This window comes from Neophocaena asiaeorientalis, unplaced genomic scaffold (genome assembly GCF_003031525.2).
Source record: "Neophocaena asiaeorientalis asiaeorientalis breed wild unplaced genomic scaffold, Neophocaena_asiaeorientalis_V1.1 scaffold275, whole genome shotgun sequence".
In the NCBI taxonomy this organism is placed as follows: domain Eukaryota; kingdom Metazoa; phylum Chordata; class Mammalia; order Artiodactyla; family Phocoenidae; genus Neophocaena; species Neophocaena asiaeorientalis.
Genome location: NW_020173679.1, coordinates 7,937,293 through 7,960,006, shown reverse-complemented (window position 1 = coordinate 7,960,006; position 22,714 = coordinate 7,937,293). Strand labels below are relative to the sequence as shown.

At 43.5% G+C, this 22,714-nt stretch overlaps 1 protein-coding gene and 1 pseudogene across 1 annotated transcript in view; one reads left to right on the top strand and one right to left on the bottom strand.

Moving 5' to 3' along the window:
- PEX14 (peroxisomal biogenesis factor 14) overlaps nt 1-22,714 on the top strand; it is a 136,300-nt gene that overhangs the window by 93 nt on the left and 113,493 nt on the right. The window contains exon 2 of the mRNA XM_024749816.1: nt 17,162-17,209. Within this exon, the coding sequence (XP_024605584.1) occupies nt 17,162-17,209 (48 nt within the window). The remainder of the gene's footprint in view (nt 1-17,161; nt 17,210-22,714) is intronic.
- On the bottom strand, nt 10,309-10,690 carry LOC112402721 (60S ribosomal protein L32 pseudogene; annotated as a pseudogene).

Sequence of the window (22,714 nt, the reverse complement as noted above, 5' to 3'; positions counted from 1 at the left end):
CCCCGCCGTACCGGCGGGGACCCCGCTGGAGGGGGCGCTCGGCGGGTGGCTGGGAGCCCGGTGGGGACCCTGAGCCTCGGAAGCCGGGGGCTCCGACCTCTTGCCCCCTCCGGGGCCCCGCCCCTCCCCGGGTCCTCGCCGCCCGGCCCCTCCCCGCGTGACCCCTCCTTGACCACATTCCCGAGCACGGGCCCGGGGGCGCCCGAGGGCCCCCCCCTCACTTCCCGCCTGCCGGCCCCTCGGGTCCCACTTGTGCTTGGCCAGGTCGGTGGCGGGACCCTTGAGAGGTCCCCCAGGCTTGAGCTGCGAGGGCCCCTGCTTGAGGAGAGGGGTGAGAGAGGCTGGATCGTTCCCGGCCCTTCCCTCTCGGGATAGGCCTTACTCCATCACGGTTCCCTCTCTCTCGCAGCCTCAGCCTTCTGGGTGGCCCCGCTGCCAGCCTCTTCGTCTTTAGTCACCTTTGCGTTTTCCCTGCCAAGTTGGAGGGGGGGAAATGTACTTGGACCTTCTCAGTGCGTTGGTAGGACGTGAACTCACTGTAATGAACCGACGCCACCGAGCTTTTGGCTGGTGATCCGTCTTTGCTGCCCAGAGTTAGGTTTTCTTGGCCAAGGGCTCTAGCTTTTCAGCCACAGACTCAGCCGAATCCCACTCCAGTCGGGGGACCTTGAGGACCGGTGCTCCTGCCTGTACGTCTGCTGTCAGGAAGCAGTGGATGCTAAGGCCTCTGTAGGCGTTTGTAGTCCAAAGGTGGGGTGGGCTGAGGTGAGGACGATGGGGTAAGCGGTACCTTACAATTACGGAGTGTGTGCTGTCATGCGGAAGACAAATTACGCTTATTATCTCGTTTAATGCTCATTACAATCTTTATGAAGTACGGGCTATTAACCGCCATTTTGCAGGGTCTGTAACGCGCCGCAAATCAGTTGCCTGATTAAGCCTGGGTTTGAACCCGGCTGCTTTTGAGTCGACTAGTTAGCCCTACATGTTTAAGTTTCGTTAGGATTAGGTAGAGGAGGAAGAAACTGCTTTCAACCTGGACCTCATCACTCATCTCTCACCTGCTTGAAACACCTGTGGACTTCTCAGCGGCCTCCTGGTATTTCAGTTCCTTCCTTGGAAGAATACGGCTTAGTGTTTCTTATTACTCTTTTATTCTTCATGATAATTCTGTTACAGGAATTGCACATAGAGGAGTTGTGAGTTCCCCAGACCAGCTTCCGTTAGCAGAGTGAATGATTCAGAGAGATGTCCAGCTTGTAAAACCTGAGAAATATCTAGGGCTGATTCTGGTCTTCTCACTGTCGGAAATTCTGGAGTGTGGAGAGTGTCCTGGTGGTGGGGCGGGCCCTCCTTTCCTGCCTTAACCCGCTTAGCTTGCTGAAATGCTGAGGCTCCTCAGAATCTAGGTTCCTCTGAGCTGTTACATGTTAGGAATGCCCATAGGCTGGGATTAAAGGATGCCAGCGCGTGTAATTTGCCTGTGCTGTGAAGGTTACTAAAAGTTCTGCCACTCGGAGCCTTTGTAGTGCCCAAGGTTTCCTTTGGTTCTGGAAATTGTCCTCTCTGTACACGTGCAAGGGATCTAGGTTCCTTAAGGGGGCTGGGCCAGCACTTGTTTGGTTTTCAACTCTGCTGCTGCTTTGCCCTCCTTTCCAAAGCTGATGGAGATGGGATTGCGTCAGAAAATGCTGACAGCTTGGGAAAAAACTTGAATGCTTTACGCCAAATTCTGTCACTGACAATAAGCTGCAAATGCACACATAAAACAAAATTTTTTTTTTAAAGTTTTATTTTTGGCTGTGTTGGGTCTTCGCTCCTGCGCGCAGTCTTTCTCTAGTGCGGCGAGCGGGGGCTACGCTTGGTTGCGGTGCGCGGGCTTCTCATTGCGGTGGCTTGTCTTCTTGTCGAGCACAGGCTCGAGGCACGCGGGCTTCAGTAGTTGTGACTCACGGGCTCTAGAGTGCAGGCTCAGTATTGTGGCGCATGGGCTTAGTTGCTTCGCGGCATGGGGGATCTTCCCGGGCCAGGGCTCAAACCTTGGTCCCCTGCATTGGCAGGCAGTTTCTTATCCACTGCACCCCCAGGGAAGCCCCAAATGCACACATTTAAAGTAAACCAACTCTCTTTAGCAGTTGCTTCTCATTTCATTTTCTAGTCCTGATCAGTGGGTTTCCCATTTCTCCAGTAAAGCAGAGTGGAACTGAAAGAATGAACTGTTTGGGTATTTCCTCCAAACCTGGTTTGTGTCTGAGAAGAACGCATCACACCTTTGGGACTGAGGCAGTATTCTGTCTCTCATAGAAAGTTTGTTAGTTGGCCTTGTGGCATCAGTCTCTCATTTTGAAAGATTAAGGGTAAATAACCAACAGTTTCTTTCTTTGAAAGGCAGTGTAGAGCAGTGGTTAAAAGTATGGACTCTGGAGCCATCCCTACTGGTCTAGGATCCTAGCCCCACTACTTACCAGCTGTGTGATCTTGGACAAGTTACTTAACTTCTCTGGTCTTAGTTTCCCCATCTGTAAAATAGGAATAATACTAGTGCCTAACTCATAGCATTGCTCTGAGGATTAAATGAATTAACTTATTTTAGAACAGTGCCTGACACAATGTGTTACCTATTATTATTCCATTCAGTAAACTCTGGAGTTTCACTTACAAACCATCTAAGCCTTTTCTCAATCCCTATTAAAACATTTTTTGGGATATGAAATTTCATATGTTGACCACCAGTCCACTAAGGTTGGTTTTTAATTTGCTCGGGAGTAATTTCCTTGAAATTTAAAGGAACACGCTGAATGCCGGTGTTTATCCTAGCTGTCCTTTGTGCCTTTTTAGATTTCAGCGATATACTTTCGTTTTCATAATGGTGTAGTCTTTTTAGGCTGTCTTCAAAACAGTCTGTTGGAATTGCATTTATTGCTTATCCTGTTTACTCCACATTACTTGGTTTTGTATGGCTAATCTCTTATCAGAGTCCCTTCTAGTCTGTACATGTTATGGCCCATAGGAACGGGAAATGTCATCCCTATTTTTGTACTTTCCCATCAGTTTTTCTGTCTTTAGTGAAGGGCAGAAGCATGGTTCAATCTGACTGTTTAATGGTTGTTGAATATTGAGACTTATTACGGAACATAGATTTCTAATCTGTTCAGGTTCACTGGATATAATAAATTTTGGACTGAGAAAACACAGAGGCAGGGAAGGGAGAAGAGTACAGCAAAGATGTTATGGAGTGGAAGAGCATGGCCTTGTATCCTGACAGACTTTGCTTTGAACTCCAGCACTCACTTACTATTGGACTTGTCACTCTACCTCTCTGAACCTCAGTTTTCTTCTCTGTAAAATGGGAGTAATAATAATCCCATTTGAGGGTTGACTGAAGCCACAGATGTTAAGAGTGTGTGTTGCATATTAAGTGCTCAGTGAATGTTGGTTTCCATCTCCAAGTTTCTGTAGGCAGTTTTGGAAGATTATTGAACCCTTGAATAACAGTAGTTCAAACAAGACATTTTTCCCCTCACTCTTTATTTTGAAAAGTTTCCAACTTATAGGAAAGTTGAAAGAATAATACAGAGAACTCCTGTAAAACTCCCATAAAAACTTCACCAAGATACACTGTTTACATTTTGCTGAATTAGCTTTATCTCAGTCTCTTTATGTATATTTTTGAAGGATTTGATAGTAAGTTACAGACATCATGATATTTCATCCTAGAATACTTCATCTTGTCTCTCATAAGAGTAAGGTTATTCTCCTACATAACCATAATACCATTATCACACAAGAAGTTTGGTATTGATAAAATATTATATACTAATACCACATTCAAAATTCTCCAATTTAAAAAAACAATCAGGATCCAATGAAGAAATAGGGAGTGCATTGATTTGTCTCTTTAGTATGCTTTAATTTAGAATGACTCCCTAGCCTTTAAAATTTTTTTAAATCTTTTTACTGCTGTTTAACATACACCCAGAAATTACACCAATTATGTGTCCAGCTTGGTGAATTTTCACGGAGTGAGCACACACTTGTGTAACCAGTACTCAGATCAAGAAATCAAGCGTTACTGGGACCTCAGAAGCCTCCTTGGCGTCCCTCCCATTACTAGCCAATCCCCCAAAGCTGCCCCTATCCTAACTTAAAATCCATAGATTAATAGCTTTCTGAGTGACCAAGTCTTTGTGGCCAAAAGCTTTACTGTGGAATTCCAATAGATGTGTTGTGGTCAGTTTTGACAAATGTATATACCTGTGTAACCACCACCACAATCAACATCAAAACAGTTCCAGTATTCCTGAATGTTCCCTTACCTTGCTTCCCAGTAAATCCTAGCCTTTGGCCTCAGGAAATCTGAACTGCTTTTTATCACTATAGATTATATTTGTCTCTCCTAGGATTACATACGAATGTTTTCATAATGTAAATATTCTTTTGTGTCTCACTTTTGCTCATAATAATGTTTGTGAAATTTATATTGTATGTCTCGGTAATTCATTACTTTTTATTAGTGGGTAGTATTCCATTGTATAGCTATACCACAGTTTGTTGATCTGTTCACCACTTGATGGATTTGGATTATATTAATTACCTATTGTATAACAGTGTTATTATAAATTTAGCAGCTTAACGCAGCACACGTTTATTGTCTCACAGTTTCTGTGGGTCAGGAGTCAGGACACAGTTCAGCTGAGTCTCACAAGGCAGCAGTCAAGGTGTCTGCCAGGGCTGTGATCTCATTGGAGTCCTGACTGGGGAAGGATCTGCTTCCTAGCTCATGTGCTTATTGACAGCATTTAGTTCCTTATGGACTTCAGACTGAGGACCTCTCTTTGTGACTGGCTGTCACCCAGGACCTGCCCTCAGTTTCTTGCCACATGGGTCTTCCCAGGATGGCCACTTGTTTCCTCAAAGGCAAGTGGACATTACAGTCTTATGGTAACCACATGTGTGTAATTACATGCATTCTGTCACTGTTACTGTACTCTGTTGGCCAGAAGCAAGTCATAGTTCCTGCCCACACTCAAGGGGACAACACAAGGGCATGAATACCAGGAGGTGGGGATCATGGCGGTCACATTAGAGTCTTTCCCCCACATGATTGGTTCTAGTTTGGGGCTACTATAAATATTCAAGTGTGTTTGTGAATACATATGTTTTCATTTTTCTTGGTAAATACCTATGAGTGTATTTACTGGGTCACATGCTAAGTGTATGTTTAGTTCTATAATAAATTGCTTACGTGTTTTACAAAGTTGTAATATTTTTCATTCCACCAGCAGTGTATGAGCATTCCAGTTGCCCCACATCCATATCAACCCTTGGTATTGTCTGTCTGTTTTAATTTTAGCCATTCTAGTGAGTATGTAGTGGTATTTCACTGTGCTTTTAATTTGCATTTCTGTGTTGACAAATAACATTAAGCAGCTCTTTTCATGTGCTTATTGGTAAAGGCTGAGGTTAATTTTTTTTTCCCCATATGGATATCAGTTGTTCCAGCATCATTTGTTGAACAGATTACCCTTTCTCCATTGAATTATCTTGCCATCTTTGTCAAAAATTAAAAAAATTGTATATAATAGGTTAATTTCTGGACTCTCTTCTGTTGCATTTATCTGTGTTTCTCCTAATGTGAAGGAAATACAGTTGACTTTTGAATAACAGGAGTTTGAACTGCCTGGGTCCACTTATACTTGGATTTCTTTTTCAACAAATACATATTACAGTGCTACACAATTCATGGTTGGTTGAATCCATAGATATGGAGGGCTAACTGTAAAGTTACATGTGGATTTTTGACTGTGTGGAGGGTCAGCCCCCCTAACCACTGTGTTGTTCAGGGGTCAATCGTACTATCTTGAATGCTGTAGCTTTATAGTAAATCTTGAAATCAGGTAGTGTAAAGTGTTCTGACTTTATTCTTTTTCAAAATTGTTCTAGCTTTGGTCCATTGCATCTCTATATAAATTTTAGAATCAGTTTATCAGTTCTTACAAAAAAGCTTGCTGGGATTTTTATTGGGATTGTGTGGAATCTATAGATCAGTTTCGGGGAGAATTGACATCTTAACAATATTGATCCTCTGATTTTGTAAAATGATATATGTCTCCGTTGCGGAGCACAGGCTCTGACGCGCAGGCTCAGTGGCCGTGGCTCACGGGCCCAGCCGCTCTGCGGCATGTGGGATCCTCCCGGACCGGGGCACAAACCTGTGTCCCCTGCATCGGCAGGCGGACTCTCAACCACTGTGCCACCAGGGAAGCCCCTCTATTTAGGTCTTTGATTTTCCTTAGTAGTATTTTAGAGTTTTAAGCGTGTAGGTCATGTACACATTCTGTTAAATTTCTCTCTAAATATTTCATTTTTTTGTATTTAATGTTTAAATTTCATTTTTAATTGTTCAGTGTTAGTGTACAGAAATAAAATTGAGTTTGTGTGTTGGCCTTGTATCTGCAGCCTTGTTAAGCTCATTTGTAATTCTAATAGTTTTTTGGGTAGATTCCTTGTTTCTCTGTAGATGATTATGTCATCTGCAAGTAAAGACAGCTTTACTTCTTGCTTTCCAATTTGTATGCCCTTTTTTTTCTTGCTTTACTGCACTGTGCAGGACTTTTAGTACAATGTTAAAAGAAATATTGGGAGTAGACATTCTTGCCTTATTCCTGATCTTAGGGAAAATGCACTCAATCTTTCATGTTTAACTATGATGTTAGCTATAGGTTTTTCAATTTCTAAATTTTAAAAATTTTTTATTTTTGGCTGCGTTGGGTCTCCGTTGCTGTGCACAGGCTTTCTCTAGCTGTGGCGAGCGGGGACTACTCATTGTTGCGGTGCACAGGCTTCTCATTGCAGTGGCTTCTCTTGTTGTGGAGCACGGGCTCTTCTAGGTGCACGGCATTCAGTAGCAGCACGTGGGCTCAGTAGTTGCGGTGCACAGGCTTCTCATTGCAGTGGCTTCTCTTGTTGTGGAGCACGGGCTCTTCTAGGTGCACGGCATTCAGTAGCAGCACGTGGGCTCAGTAGTTGCGGTGCACAGGCTCTAGAGCTCAGGCTCAGTAGCTGTGGCGCACGGGCTTAGTTGCTCTGCGGCATGTGGGCCTTTGCCAGACCAGGGATCAAACCCATGTTCCCTGCGTTGGCAGGCGGATTCTTAACCACTTCACCACCAGGAAAGTCCCAACCATAGGTTTTTTTGAAGGTCCCCTTTATTTTTACTTTGCTTAGTTTTTTTTAATCATATGTGTTTTGAATGTCGTCAGGTGCTCTTTTTGCTGTCTGTCGAGTTGATTCTATTGTTTTCCTCCTTTATTCTGTTAATACGTGAGTTACGTTGATTGATTTTTCAAATGTTAAACTACTCTTGCATTTGTTGGATAAATTCCACTTGGTCATGATATATTACCTTTTTTATTGATATATAATGCTGGATTTGAGTTGGCAATATTTTGTTAAGGATTTTCACATTTATGTTTATGAGGGATATTGACTTATAGTTTGTGTGTGTGAAATCTATGTCTAGTTTTGTTGTCAAGGTAATGCTGGCCTGTCAGAATGAATTGGGAATTTTTACCTTATTTTTGGCTGCGCCACGCATCTTACAGGATCTCAGTTCCCAGACCGGGGATTGAACCCGGGCCACGGCAGTGAAAGCCCGGAATCCTAGCCACTAGGCCACCAGGGAGCCCCCACCCCCTGACCTTTTTTTTCTATTATACTTTCTGAAATAGTTTATTATAAGACAGCTATTATTATTTTCTTAAATGTTTGATAGAATTCACCAGTGAAGCCACCTGGGCCTAGAGTTTTCTTTTAAAATTTTAGTTGTAAACTTAATTTCTTTTTATTATTTATTTATTTATTTTGGCTGCACCAGGTCTTAGTTGCAGCATGTGGACTTCTTAGTTGCGGCATGCATGCAGGATCTAGTTCCCCGGCCAGGAATTGAACCTGGGCCCCCTTCATTGGGAGCATGGAGTCATACTCACTGGATCTCCAGGGAAGTCCCTTAATTTCTTTTTAAATTAAGTATTTTAAAATTATGTTTTAAATTATTAGTTATGTATTTTAAAAACAGATATAAGGCTATTAAGCTTTTCTGGTTTTTTCCTAGGGTCCGCTTTGGCATCTTGTGTCTCAAGGAATTTGCAGTCATTTGCAGTTGTCAAATTTGTTTGTAAGGTTTTTCATAATATTCCCTTATCTTTTAAAAATTTTTTAAAATTTATCTTATGGCTGTGTTGGGTCTTCGTTGCTGCAAGTTGGCTTTCTCTCGTTGCAGCGAGCAGGGGCTACTCTTTGTTGCGGTGTGTGGGCTTCTCATTGTGGTGGCTTTTCTTTGTTGCAGGCTCTAGGTGTGCGAGCTTCAGTAGTTGAGGCACATGGGCTCAGTAGTGGCTCACGGGCTCTAGAGTGCAGGCTCAGTAGTTGTGGCACACAGGCTTAGTTGCTCCGTGGCATGTGGGATGTTACTGGTCCAGGACTTGAACCCGTGTCCCCTGCGTTGGCAGGCAGATTCTTAACCACTGCGCCACCAGGGAAGTCCCTCCCTTATCTTTTAAATGTATATAAAATACGCAGAGATTTCCCCTTTTTCATTCCTAATATTGGAAATTAATGTCTGTTTTAATCAGTCTGCATACAGATTTATCAATTTTAGTGTTCTTCAGAACACCAGTTTTTATTTCATTGATTTTCCTCTGTTGTTTGTAAGTTTTAAATTTTATTTCTTACTATTTACTTTGGGTTTCATTTGTTCTATTTTTCTAGCTTCTTTTCTAAAGTCACTAACTAAAACTGTAAACTTCCTTCTAAGCACGGCTTTTGCTGCATTCCACAAATTTAGATGTGTTGTGTTTTCGTTGTCATTCAGTTCAGAATATTTTCTTACTTCCCCTGTAATTTCTTCTTTGACCCATAGATTATTTAGAAGTTTAATTTCCAAACATTTGAAATTTTTCCGTATTTTTTTCTGTGATTTCTAGTTTAATCCCATTGTGATCAGAGAACATCCCATTGTGATCAGAGAACATTTTCTATATGATTTCAAGTCTTGTAAATTTATTTTATGGTCTGTCTTGTTGAATTTTCCTTATGAACTTGAAAATACATTTTACCGTTGAACAATATAGATTTGAAGTGTGCAGGTCCACTTAAAAGCTTCTTTAATAAATACATTCTTCATTACTACACTATTTGCAGTTGGTTGAGTCTGTGGATGGGGAACCTTGGATATGGAGGGTCAACTGTAAAGTTATATGTGGATTTTTGACTGTGTGTGGGTCACTCTCCCTCACTCCCTTGTTCAAGGGTCAACTGTAATGTATATTTTGCTGCTGTTGGGTGAAGTGTTCTGGGAATGTTATTAGGCCATGTTGGTTGATAGTATTATTTAGGTCTTCTGTATCCTTACTGACTTTTTGATTAAGGTGAGAAGATTATTTAAATCCCCAACTATAACTATGGATTTGTCTTTTTATCTTTTAAATTCGGTCTGATTTACTTTATGTGTTTTGAAACTATTATGAGTGCATACTTATACAAGATTATTATGTCTTCTTGACTGACTCCTTTATTTTGGAAATGTCCTTGTTTATCATTGGTAATATCTTTTAGTTTGAAGTTGCCTGAGATTAATATTGCCACTACAGCTTTCTTATGATTAGTGTTTGCATGGTATATCATTTTCCATCCTTTGGCCTTTTAGCTATGTGTGTCTTTTTCTTTAAAATGGGTTTCTTGTCGGCAATATATAGCTCCATCTTTTACTTCTTTTTTTTTTTTTGCTGTATGCGGGCCTCTCACTGTTGTGGCCTCTCCTGTTGCGTAGCACAGGCTCTGGATGCGCAGGCTCAGCAGCCATGGCTCATGGGCCCAGCCGCTCCGCGGCATGTGGGATCTTCCCGGACCGGGGCACGAATCCGTGTCCCCTGCACTGGCAGGCGGACTCTCAACCACTGTGCCACCAGGGAGGCCCTAGAGCTCCATCTTGCATTTTCTCCCCACCCAGTCTGACAATCTCTGCCTTTTAATTGGAGCGTTTTAACATTTCTTGTGGTACAAGTATACTGTTGGCAAATTCTAGCTTTTTTTTTCCTTTTGAAAAAATCTTTAATTTGTATTCATTTTTGAAAGATATTTTCATTGGATATAGAATTCTAGGTTGACAGTCATGTTGTATCTCCCCCCCCCGCCCTCTGTGGGCATTTTAAAGATACTATTTTTTTTTTAAATCTCAGATGGCTGAGTTTATATGTGTTTTTTTTTTTTTTTTCCTTCCAACACAAACGCAATGTGCACATGACCTGTCTATTCATTTTCTTTGCTGTGCAGCCTGGCATTGGGATTGGCGACTCTGATGGCCAGCGGGGCTGATCTTTCCGCAGTGGCTTTGAGTTCTTGGAGTAATCTCAGCACAGTAAGATTTGTTTCACATCAGCAGCCCTTCAAGCTCCTTGAAGTTGTGGACCAGGAACTTCCGGAAGCCACTGGGCAGCATGAACTTTGTTTTCCTGTTGCTCCCATAACCAATGTTGGGCATCAGGATCTGGCCCTTGAATTTCCTGTGCACAGTGCCTCTGGATTTCTGCCAGTTCCGCTTAATTTTGACATATCAGTCTGACTGGTGTGGGTTGAACTTCTTGGTCTTTTTGACAATCTTGAGCTTCACGAGGGGTTTGAGGGCGGCCATGGTGGCTGCCACCTCTGTAGGCAGGCCAAGGAAGAGCTGAAGATACTGTTCCATTGTATTTTTTTGGGTTTGCACAGTTGCTGATCAGAAGTCTGAACTCATTCTTAATTTTGATTGATTTTTTTCTGGCTACTTAAAGGATTTTCCCCTTTTCATGAACTTTGAGCACGTGGTTATGGTGCACCTGAGTCACTTTTGTGTTTGTTCTGCTTGGAGTGTGTTGAGCTTCTTTGTGAGTTTGTAGTTTTCATCAAACTTGGAAATTTTTCAGCCATTATTTCTTCAAATATTTTTCTTTTTTTGGTCTTTTTTCCCCTCTCCTTCATTTTGCTCAGTTTCTGTTCCTATGTTTTCAAGTGCACTTACTTTTTTTCCCTGCAGTATCTAACCTATTGTCATTACCATTCAGTGAAATTTTTATTTCAGACGTGTTTTTTCATCTCTGGAAGTTCTATTTTCTTTTTATACCTCACATTTCTCTCCTTACTATGATCATGTTTTCCTTTAAATTCTTTTTTATTTATTGAGGTTTACTCAACATACCATATTATGTTAATTTCAGGTGTACAGCATGATTTGATATTTGTATTTTTTAAATGAGTTAAATTCTTGAATAAAGTTACGACACTGTCTTAATGCTCTTGTTTGCTAATTATTCTAATTTTTCTTATTATTATAGGTCACAGTTTCCTGCTTCTCGACACATGTTGAGATTTTTGATTAGGTGCTGGGTGCTGTGAATTTTACATCATTGAGGGTCTGGATTGCGATCTTAATTTAAAGAGTGTTGAGTTTTGTTCTGGTGGGTGATTAAGTTACTTTTGGTTCATTCTGATTCTTTCAAGTCCTGATCTAGGATCGTTTTTATCCTAGGGGTGATCTGACCCCCCACCCCGCCCCCCACCAAGATGTGGCCCTTCCAGGTCTCTACTGAATGCCCTGATCGAGCAGGGAGAATGCTCCACTCTGGTGCTTGGGACTTGTGAGACCTATGAGGGTTCTGGGAACTATTCAGCTTGCAGCTTCTTCATCAGTCTTTTTTCAGTCTCGTGGAGTGTCATTCTATGCATGTACACATTTTAATATTCAGTACAGATTTAAGGAAACCTCTGTGCAGATTTCTGGAGCTCCCTTTCTGCAAAGCTCCCTCCTCTCTGGAACTCTGTCCTGCACCTTTCAGCTGACTTAGCCTCCCTGAACTCCAGTCTGTTTCCTCAATCTGTTGCTGAGATCTGCTGGGATTCCCCCCTCCCACCACTGCCCCCGTCCTGAGTCCTTGGTCTGAAATGTGCAGAAATCTGGCAGAAGCCAGGGTGGTCTTAGGGCTCCTATCATTTGTTTCTGTTCTGTCAGGAATCAAAGTCCTGTATTGCCTGTTGTCCAGTGTCTACAAACAGTGGTGTCATTTATTTTGTTTAGTTTTCTAGTTGTTTACAGTGGGAGGGTAAACCTGGTCCCTATTACTTCATCATAGGGCAGACTCTATTGGTTCATTTTGAGCAGAAGAATGATATAACTTTCATGATCCTCATCTCATCCTGAATGTGGGGTGTTGGTATTATTCCCATTATTCCCGTGGATGAGGAACTGAGGTTCAGAGAGGTTGACCAGTATACCCACAGCCCCTCAGTTATTAATGCCAAAGGTCATGCACTTGCCACTATACCAGTGCCTCTCCAACAACATTTGTTGAATTGAATCTTATTCTTCCCAGCAGAGAACTATAGGCCATATCTTGCCTAGGACATACCCAGAGCTACACAGTTGCTGGCAGGTATAGGATGAGTGCTCCTAGAACTGAGTGTTCTTCTGGTTGCTCAGATCTGAGCTGTGTGTGCAGTTGACCTTTGCTGTGCATCAAGGTCAGCACGTGGGCACACCTCCTGGCTGGGGAAGGTCAGTGCCTGGACAGCAGGAGTGAGAGCGCCCTTTGTCTCTACCAGACTGACACATTTCTCTCCCTGCCACTGTGGCCTTTTTTTGTTTGCCTGTTTTTTTTTTAAAGCATTCTGATGCTTTTTCTCCCTGCCTGCTCTCTGCATTCCAGCCTCTGAGGATCCTGACTGCGGATCCTCAGCTGGTGGTTTCTAAACCTTACTATTACTATTATTATTTTTAAAACCATAAACCACCCTGTCAAGAGTTTTCAGGATTAAGTTGGAATTTAATTTGTAGGGATTTGTTTCAGGCTGGAAAATAGACTTGACCACTTAAAAGGGGGTCAATGGAGGGGCAGGTGTTTGAGAAGTATTGGACTTTCACAGAAGTTGGCCTGATGAGACTCATGGACCTGTGTGAGCTTAGTTCAGCTTCTGACAAGCAGTTGCCCGCTCAGACCTTTGCCCTCTTTTTTTTTTTGCGGTACTCGGGCCTCTCACTGTTGTGGCCTCTCCCGTTGCGGAGCACAGGCTCCGGACGTGCAGGCTCAGCGGCCATGGCTCACGGGCCCAGCCGCTCTGCGACATGTGGGATCTTCCCGGACCGGGGCACGAACCCGTGTCCCCTGCATCAGCAGGCGGACTCTCAACCACTGCGCCACCAGGGAAGCCCCCTTAGCCCTCTTTTGAAGCAGCATCATGTAAAAGATGGGAGTCTGTCTTCCTCCTCCTCATGAGGAAGCGAACGGTCAGGATTCTCCCAGGGGTCCTGTTGGTGTTTGCATGGAATAGTTTTTCGTGGTGTCCATTGCAGGACATTTAGCCTCCCAAGCCTCTGCCCTCTAAATGCCGATGGGACTCCCTGGTCACTGTGACAGCCAGAAACACCTCCACACATTTTTAAATGCCCCTGTGGGGGTGATTATGCCCCAGGGTTGAGAACCGTTGGGTCGTGACATTGCTTTGAGAGTGGCCAGATTTGTGGTTTGTTGTAGGTGAAATGTTCCAGGGAAAGACACTGCTATGGTCCTTTGCTTGCTTCATTTTGGCTTATGTATATAGAGTGGTTCCTTTGGTTTAATTTTTTTAATTAAAAAAATTAATTAAGCCCATACTTATTGAGTACAAGTGACATTCTAAGTGCTAAAGATCTGCCTTCACTAAGGTGGTAAAGTGCCTGCCTTCAAGGAACTTAAAGGATAGACAGATAATAAACTAGTTATATAATGAAGAATTTCAGATGGTATTATCAAGGAAATCAACGTGCAGAGCGGTAAAGAGGAATGAAGGCTGTCTTGGTCATGAAGAAATAGTTTTCTAAAGGACACAGACAGGAGATTGGGATGGTCCATTTTAGATTACAGGTATTTCAACACGAGCTGGCGAATCATCTAGAATGTAATCATATTGGGCAATTCCCAGATTGGCGAGAAGTCCTCTGAGTTCACTAGTAAGGTCTAACCGACCTCAGACAGTACCGTGAGTTGGAATATGGGTGCGGAAATGCTTGTTCCTTTCTAAGCAGCCTCCGAGATTGAGTTTGGAGGTTGGGCTTTGGTGTGCTGAGACACCAGAAGGCTCTGTGAAGCTGAGGTTTGAAGAATTTGGAGAGTGTTGCTGTTTAAATTCCTTGGTGGGGATATGCACACACATGTGTGCTTCTTATACACCTTGAATATCCCTGGAAGAATATATAAGGAGCCAGCATCAGTGCTGTGTCCCCAAGGAAGAGGAGGCTGTTGGGATGAAAGGGAAGCTTCCTTTCAAATTTTTTTAGTATTTAATTTTTTAAAGCAGAATATATTTACATGGCTCACAGTTTAGAAAGGTACAGAAGGGTATACGATGAAAGAGACTTACTTGGTACTGTATATTGCTTAAAGTTTTTCCTCTGGCAAACATTAGCTATTCAGGGGATGAACTAATTTTAAGGGAAGTTCCTTGGAGATAATGCCTCAGTGATTAGTTGTATCTCAGGAAGAAAGTTTTGGTTTAAATCAGAATCAGGCTTCCTAAATATTAAAGCTGTTTGTGTTTGTTTCATCTAGTCAAATAACCTACATTATTATTTATGGGGTAGTATTAAGGTTGTTGCTTAATAAAATGTAGTCTAAACAAAACTCGATTATTTTGATTAAGTAGAAGGGCTCAAATCATCTTAGTACCAGTTACTACCTGAGTCATCATGGGCAAGTTATTTAACCTCTCTTGCCTCAGTTTCCTCATCAGCAATAATTTCATACATTTATTATGAGAATGAAATGAAGAAGGAGCTAAATAAATGTTAGCACTTAGTATTTACCAAATGGAGTGAAGGAAGCCCTCAGGAAGGTAATGAACTTTATATACCCCATTCAAACCAAATCTGTTCTGCTCTTTATTGACCATTCATTCATTCAGCAAATATCTATGGAAGGCCTAATCTGTGGCTGATACTGTCCTAGGCCCCAGGGATACAGTGATGAGCAAACACAGACAGTTTCTGCCCATGTGGAGTTTATAGTCTGGCGAGGGACACAAACATCAATCGGATATCACACACTTAAAGTTGCAGTTCTGCCCAGCCCTTGAAGGAGAGGTATACGGTGTGAGTGTATATTAGGGAGATTTGATCGTGTCATGGCTGTCAGAGAAGGAATGCTTCCCCAGAGAAGTGACTTAACTGAAATCTGAAGGATGAATCAGATTGTCAGAGGGAAGGGAGGGAATACCTGATGTAAAGTCCCACTGACAGGGGAAGCAAAGGCTAGTATGTCTGTTCTGTGCAGAGCTGGGGTTCGTGGTGCCACGCAGACCTAATATGTAGTCAGAGGAGACGCGTGGCCAAGCTGGGAAGGCTTTTCTGTATTAGCGTTGTTGATGTTTACTGGGGCAGGTTGGTGGATGAGATCAGATTATCGTTTTGAAGCGATAGTCTGTTTGCTGTGTGGAAAATGAATTAGAAGAGAGCCAGCGTGGATGTGCGTGAGCTGATTAGAAGGCTATGGCAGTGGTCCAGGCAGGAGATTTTGGAAGCTTGGACCTAAGTGATGACAGAAGAAATGGAGAGAAGTGGATGATTGATTCCATGGATATTTAGGAAGGCGTATTGGCAGGACTTGCTCTGGCAAGTGAGGGGAAGAGCTGTCAGGGATGGCCTTTTGGATTCTAGTTTGCGTATTTTGGTGGAAGGTTGTGACATTCACCCAGACAGGGAACAGTGGAAGCGTACAAATGTGGCGGAGGGAGAGGATTATGAATCTGTTATGGGATTTTGTTAAGTCCAAGAGGAGGCAGGAAGGCAGTTGGGTGTAGAACTCAGAGGTGTCTGGACTAGAGATCCTAACGCATGAGCTTACTGATGCCTGGAGCCTTAGGAGGGAGGGACAGTGGGGGAGGGAGGAAGGGAAAGCATGCTCAGGTTCTCTGAGACTTTCTAGTTAGTTTCATGCTGGCTGACCTTCTTGTCCTGGCAGAAGAAGGGGCTCTTGAGACAGGACTTTGAATGAGGAGATAGAGTCCTTCCAGCAGAGTCCTTGTCACTGGGCCCTGTGCCCACTGTGTGGTAGCAATTGGGCATGAGGAAATCTTTGGGGACCCTCTGTGGACTGGACTTTCTCCTCTTCCACCTTCTATCCTTTTTCCCAGGAGGCTTGGCACTTACCATCTGACTAGCTGGGAGGAGTTTGGAGGCTGGCTCCTGAGACCCACAGATTAGCTCATTTGTCTGGATATTATCTGTAGATAATTGGAAATTGGTTTAAACATCAGTAACAGTAAACTAATCATAACTCTCTCAGGCTGCTTGTTTCCTTCTTTTGGAGATTTGTAGATTTCCTCCCAGTCTGTCTGTCTCTGTCTCTCTCTCTCTCCCCCTTTCTCTGAATTTTGGCCAGATCAGCCAAGGGTTGAAGGTAAGTGTGAGGGTGAGGGGAGAGATCCAGAGAAGGAAACAGACTAGGGCCAGGTGAGTGGGCCACATGCTGCCTGGCTGTGGGTTGCTCTGCTTATCTGTCAGCTTGTCACTAGCTTATTTACAAAAAGGATTTAAACTCGGCTTTCTTTACTACTGGGGATTGGTATCCTTAGTGACAGGTGATAAATAGGAACCAGTGTCCATAGTTTGCTGCTTCCTTGGCTCCAAATAGATGCCCAGAGAAAATGCTGAGCGTGGGCAACTGGGGCCCCCTTGTGGCTGAATCTGGTTCTCCACTTTTGGTCTGCTCTCGCTGGTCAGTAGCCGGGGAGACACGGCAAAAGGGAAGTTTGGCTTTCACTTAAAGGCTTTTGTGGACTTCTATTGCTGCGGATTTTGTGATGGTCCCCAGCCCCTGCTGCTCAGCTGCCAGGGCCCTCCTAAGCTAAATGCAGCCTTCTTGAGGTGCCGTGACAGTAAACCCAGCAACAGTCTCTTCGTGTTCACTGGCAAATTCAGGCTCTTCTTCGGGCTGCTTCTTACAGGTAACCCACCACAGAACACTCTGCAGTATGGAAAACTGGTGAGAAATATGAGAAGTAGTTTGTGTGTGTTGCTCGAGAATGGCACACCTTTGGTTTTTTAGATGTCCATCGGGTGGCACTGCGATCTTACTTTTGTTTTTATTTTTCTTTGCAGCCAAGCTCTAATCCAGGAAGTGAAAATGTGGCGCCTCGAGAGCCGCTGGTAAGAAGCCATGATATATAGTATAATTTTCTAATAATTAAAATACTGAGTTTCAAGAAACCTTATGCTCCTATAGTTTTGCATCAGTAGTGCCCCTTTAGGAGTAGGTGCTCTGTGGAGACAGCCCACAAGTGATCTCTAACTTCTGATTCCTCTTCTGGCACTCAGGGATTAGCGAGATCTCCCCTTAGTAAAGCGTGGACTTTTCTGGAATGGAAAGCATCTGCCCCAGGTGTGGTGATGCACCATTTTACTTGTTTGAATCAGTGGTAATTAGTGGGATGCCTGAAACCTTTGGAGGCTGAGCTGGAGCGGGGTTGCTGGGCCTGACAAGTAGCTGCTTGATTGTCTGAAATAGCCATTCTGCTCCTCAGGGTGAGGGCACTTCAGGTGGCCTTTGAAGAACAGGTAAGGGAGAGAGTTCCATTTTTGCCTGGTCAGTAATTTGGTTTGTGATACTCATTTCCAACATTATCTGCTTATACTATTTTTTTTTTTTTTTTTTTTTTTTTTTTTTTTTTTTTTTTTTTTTTTTTTTTTTTTTTTTTACCCGGGCCTCTCACTGCTGTGGCCTCTCCCGTTGCGGAGCACAGGCTCCAGACGCGCAGGCTCAGTGGCCATGGCTCATGGGCCCAGCCGCTCCGCGGCATGTGGGATCTTCCCGGCCCGGGGCACGAACCCGTGTCCCCTGCATCGGCAGGGGGACTCTCAACCACTGCGCCACCAGGGAAGCCTTCTTTTTACATTTTAATCTACGGATTTAACTACTGATCACCAGAAGAGTGGCTGGACCATCTTTTGGGGTGTGATTGTATAAACTTCTGGGCATTCTTTCTAGCAATGAGCCCTGGGCAGTCGGCAGCCTCACTGATTTCTGGGTACTTGGAGCCCTGCAGCCCCTTGGCTCTGCTAGTGTTTCTGTGCGCTGGTCTTCTCCTGCTGTACTCTGCATCTGCTTGTTGGTTGGTTGTATTTTTATTTCTTTCTTTTCTGGGAGGCCCCGAGCAGTCTTCAAACCCTAGTAGCCTGCGATCGTCCAGAGTTCAGACTCATTCTCTCAAGGCCAGCTCTACAATTACCTTATATTTAATTAATATTTTTTCCCCTCTTTACGTACTTGCTGCGTAATTGCTCAGAGGAAAGAAAACACATAGCAGCAATTTATATATATATATAAAAACAATAATTAAAAAAAACCCCGAAATAAACTCCCATCTCATTTGGGTTGATCCTATGAGTTGTGTAATTAGGGCCCTATTAAAAGGTAGACCCTTTCTCCTTCCCCTCTTTTTTTTTAAATTAATTTTTTTATATTAAACTCCCACAGTCTCTCAGTCATGCCCTTATTGCTTTTGGTCAGCCGTTTGCAGCAGCCTGATTAAATGAGGGCACCAGCCGAGCTGTATGGTCTTGTGTGAGCTACTTCTGCCTCTTGGGAGTGGCAGTGGGAGGGTGCCAGGCAGAGAAGCCTCCGAGGGCTAGTGACGGCTTGTGTGGTAGGTCGGGGGTAGAGGATGAGCTGCTGTGAACCGGCAGCAGGCCGGAGAGAGTCATAGGGTGCCAGAGAAGTGATGGGATGGGAGCGCCCACCCACAGAAAGCCCTGAGGCACTCAGCCCAAGTCACACCTTCCCAGGGGAGATTCCTCAGGCCGTGTGTGTTAGCTGTCTCCTGGGTGCTCAGGAACAGACAATTGAAGAATAAAGCTAAGCCTTCTTCCCAAGTAATTTATATATCTTATTTGGGGAAGAAAATGCATTTGTTACATGCGAAACAATTAGCAAACAGCACAAGGCTGTATATAGTTTTAGCAAACAGTACAAAATTGTATATAATTTGGTGCAGAATTGCCTGGCTGGGAGTATAAGAGAGCCCTCATTATTCAGAGAAGGAAGAGTTCTCTGAGGGTAGGGGGTGCTTAGGGATGGTTTTTGTGAAACTTGAAGCCAGGTTTGGAGGAATAGGATAGTCCAGTGTTGAGGGAGCATCATGCTCAGTTATTTTTGGTTTTGTTTTTAACTGAGTGAGGTGCATATTTTCCACAAAATTTCTTAATGGAAGCTGCCTGTTCTCTACACTAAAAAGGCTAAGCATGGGATGCTGAAGGCAAATAATCTTGTTCTTTGTTTTCAGAACTAGATGAGCACTTTGGAAGAATTTTTCCCTTTATTAAAAAAGTGAGTTACAACAAAAGAGGCTCTACTGACTAGTCAGTACAGTGCAAGTTTCATTGTTCGGTGGATGTATTTGGGTGTCTGCATCATTGTTTTGCTCTATTTGCTAGGGAAGGAGGGCCTGATTTTCATATCTGTCCTCTCTGGGCTATAAAAACTGGCTTGTGATTTTGAGTTGGTAAGTATGGTCTTGTGGTCTCTAACTGACACATTTGTGTTCATAGCCATCCCCTGGTCTTGATTCCAGCCACATAGGGACACTGCACGTACCTTCTCTTACGCCTTCAATCCTCCTCCGCTCCCAAAAGAACCAACCCAGCAACTCTGGCCACATTAGTGGGATAATTGCTCTATAATGTCATGGTGTCCTCAGGGCTGGTGATTGGTAAACAGACTCATTTTGATAAATTCTGTAAACTCCCAGTTGAAATTCTCTGATTGTTAATGACAAAACTCTTTGCCAGAGTTAAAATGGCTGATTACTTTTTCTTTATACTTTGTTCTCTGAACTTTGCCTCCCACGGCAAGCTCCAGAGTACTGACCTCTAGCTTCTCCCAGACCTGTTCAGAACCTTCTGTCAGTTTCCCACAGACCTATGATTTCTCATCACCTGTGTGGGCACGTGCTCGGGCCATCACAGAGGTTCTGGGTCGGTCCCTGCACTGCTCCGCCAGGATCAAGTCCTGCCTAGTCAATAGATCTGTAAGAATGGGTGGACAGTTGTCTGCGTGGAGTAACTCGGTTCCTCTTTTGCTTGGATACAGAAACAGGGGTTAAGTAATGTCTTGAGAGTCCTTCTAGTCATGTGAGTTTAGGGTATTTGAAGCAGCAATAAATATGCTCCCTAGTTTCAGTACAACAAGCTCCTCAATATTCAGCAATACTGTTGCTTACCTACTTTATACAACACTTATGGATTTGGGCTAAACTAGAATTTCAGCGTTTTGCTCTTTGACACCAACTTCTTTCTAATGGATGAATCTTCTCTTCCTCTAACCTGTAGGTATAGGTTTTGGTTTTGTTTTTTGTTTTTTTGTTTGTTTTTTGTTTCTATCCTTTTCCCAGCATCCCTCTACCAAAATAATCCCAAACTACAATTAATGTACCTTTATAAATGATGATGGTAATTCTACTTTATCACGTTCCCTAGGATTAATATTTTTAGTATGCTGAATTCTTTTTTTTTTAAACATTGCATTCCCATGGTTCATTTATTCTATAACTGGAAGTTTGTTCCTTTTGACCATTTTCACCCATTCCCCCCACCCTCCCCTGAGTACCACTTTTTTTTTTTTTTTTTTTTTTGCGGTACGCGGGCCTCTCACTGTTGTGGCCTCTCCCGTTGCGGAGCACAGGCTCCGGACGCGCAGGCTCAGCGGCCATGGCTCACGGGCCCAGCCGCTCCGCGGCATGTGGGATCTTCCCGGACCGGGGCACGAACCCGTGTACCGTGCATCAGCAGGCGGACTCTCAACCACTGCGCCACCAGGGAAGCCCCATTTTTAAAATTTTTTTATTTTTTAGGTTTCACATATCTGAAGTACGGAAGTATCATGTACCCTCAGGTTTCTCCCTGAGGTTAAGACAGAACCTTGAGGGGGGAGGGGGTGGTTCTGCATCACGTGGTTGATCTCCACCCTTCTGGGGAGCTCATCCACCTTATGCCTGGAACACCGAAGATTTCCTCTTTGGTTTTTAAGTCAGTTAACCAGAGGCTGGTAATCAAAAGGCCATTAATATCTTGATGAATTCAGGGAGCTAGTTTGTGAGCTTCTCTTTAAGAGAGCCGTGACTGGTTGCCTGTCTCCTGGAGACCTCTCACATGTACTTCTGGCACAGTCTCCCCTATATTTGTATCTTTTGTGGTTCAAGTATTGATACTTGGGTATACTTGTTGGTGGGCTCACTGTGGATAGGTGATTCTTATGTTTTTTCCCCACCAAAACATTTCTGAAGAATGACATTCCCACGCTCAATGCATTTCTTTGTGTATATACTCACATACATATGTGTGTATGTGTATATCCAGAACATGTAACACACATATATTTATTTTACAAAATTCAAAGCACTTGGTGGGGAAATAAAATTGATTTTAATAGTGTATTCATGAAAGTGTTTTACAAGCACAGGGATAATAAAACTAGCCACTTAGAGATTTCAGGAAATTGTCATTTTTCCAGGAAGAATAAATAAATATGGCAAATCGAGAGTATTAAGCATTATTATCTAAAGGGTCTGTCGTGGTTGATTTCTGTGGGTGTAGCAGAGTTAGGTTTGCTGAAGTGAACTGTAACCTCCACCTCTTGTTTCCCACTCAGGGTCTGCCTAGAAGCAGTGGCTGGGGGTGATACTATAGGGATAATCCTAAATATGCTCTATTTATTTATTTGTAAAAAGTGAATCATCTGCAGATTTGGTACTTATGGTACCAAAGGCAGGAGGCACCCCTCACGGCTGCTGTGAGAAACTTGGAACCTAAATCGAGTGTCAGCAGCCAGAGGGTGGGGCTTGTGGTGCTCCTCCGTTGGGATGCTGCCGTGTGTCCAGACTCCGGGTGCTGGGCTGGAGGCCTGGGCACCTAGGTGGGAGGAAATGTTGGCTTTCCTCCTTCCCCACTCCCCTCTCATCACCTGTGGAAAACGCTGCTCTTTTAACATTGGCACCCCTTGTCGGGAGGGTGCCTGAGATTCCCGCCTGTCCTGCAGATGGGGGGAGGAAACTGGAGAGAACTAAATGCTGAAATGGATGAACTTGAGAAAAGCCTCATTCCGTCTCTGGGTGGCTTCTCTGTAGTCTCTAGGCTACTTACTGATTTTGAAATTACTGCCTCTTCCTACTCTGTCCTTCCTATTACAGACTGAGAAGGTTTGTTGAGTAGACGAGGCTGTGCCCTTTCAGTTCTTTCCTCCTTCAGGTAAATGAAGAGGTTGTTTTTTCAGTTTTAAGGTATCCTTTTACAAATAATTATTAGATGAATCGGAACTCTTAGGAGTAATAATTAGAGAAATGGAATTTGAGATTGTTATTCAGCTTTGTTTATATTTCGGGTTTCTGGCTTTTGTGGTAATACTTTATACTTGCTGTAGCTTCTGTAATCAGAGGCCCTGACTATTGGATAACTGAACAGTGTCCTCATTCTGGAGTGGGAACCAGGGAGCTGAGCGCTCAAGTGCCTTTTTTCAGAGCCACAGTGATCAGGGGAGTTGGGTTTTTCATCTTGTCACCAGCCTCTTTGAGAAGAGGTTTCGTTTTCTTCCTTTCGTCCTGGAGACACAGTCTCAGAGTTCTACCCAGGCGTTGGCTGGGCATGGGATGTATAGAGCTCTTA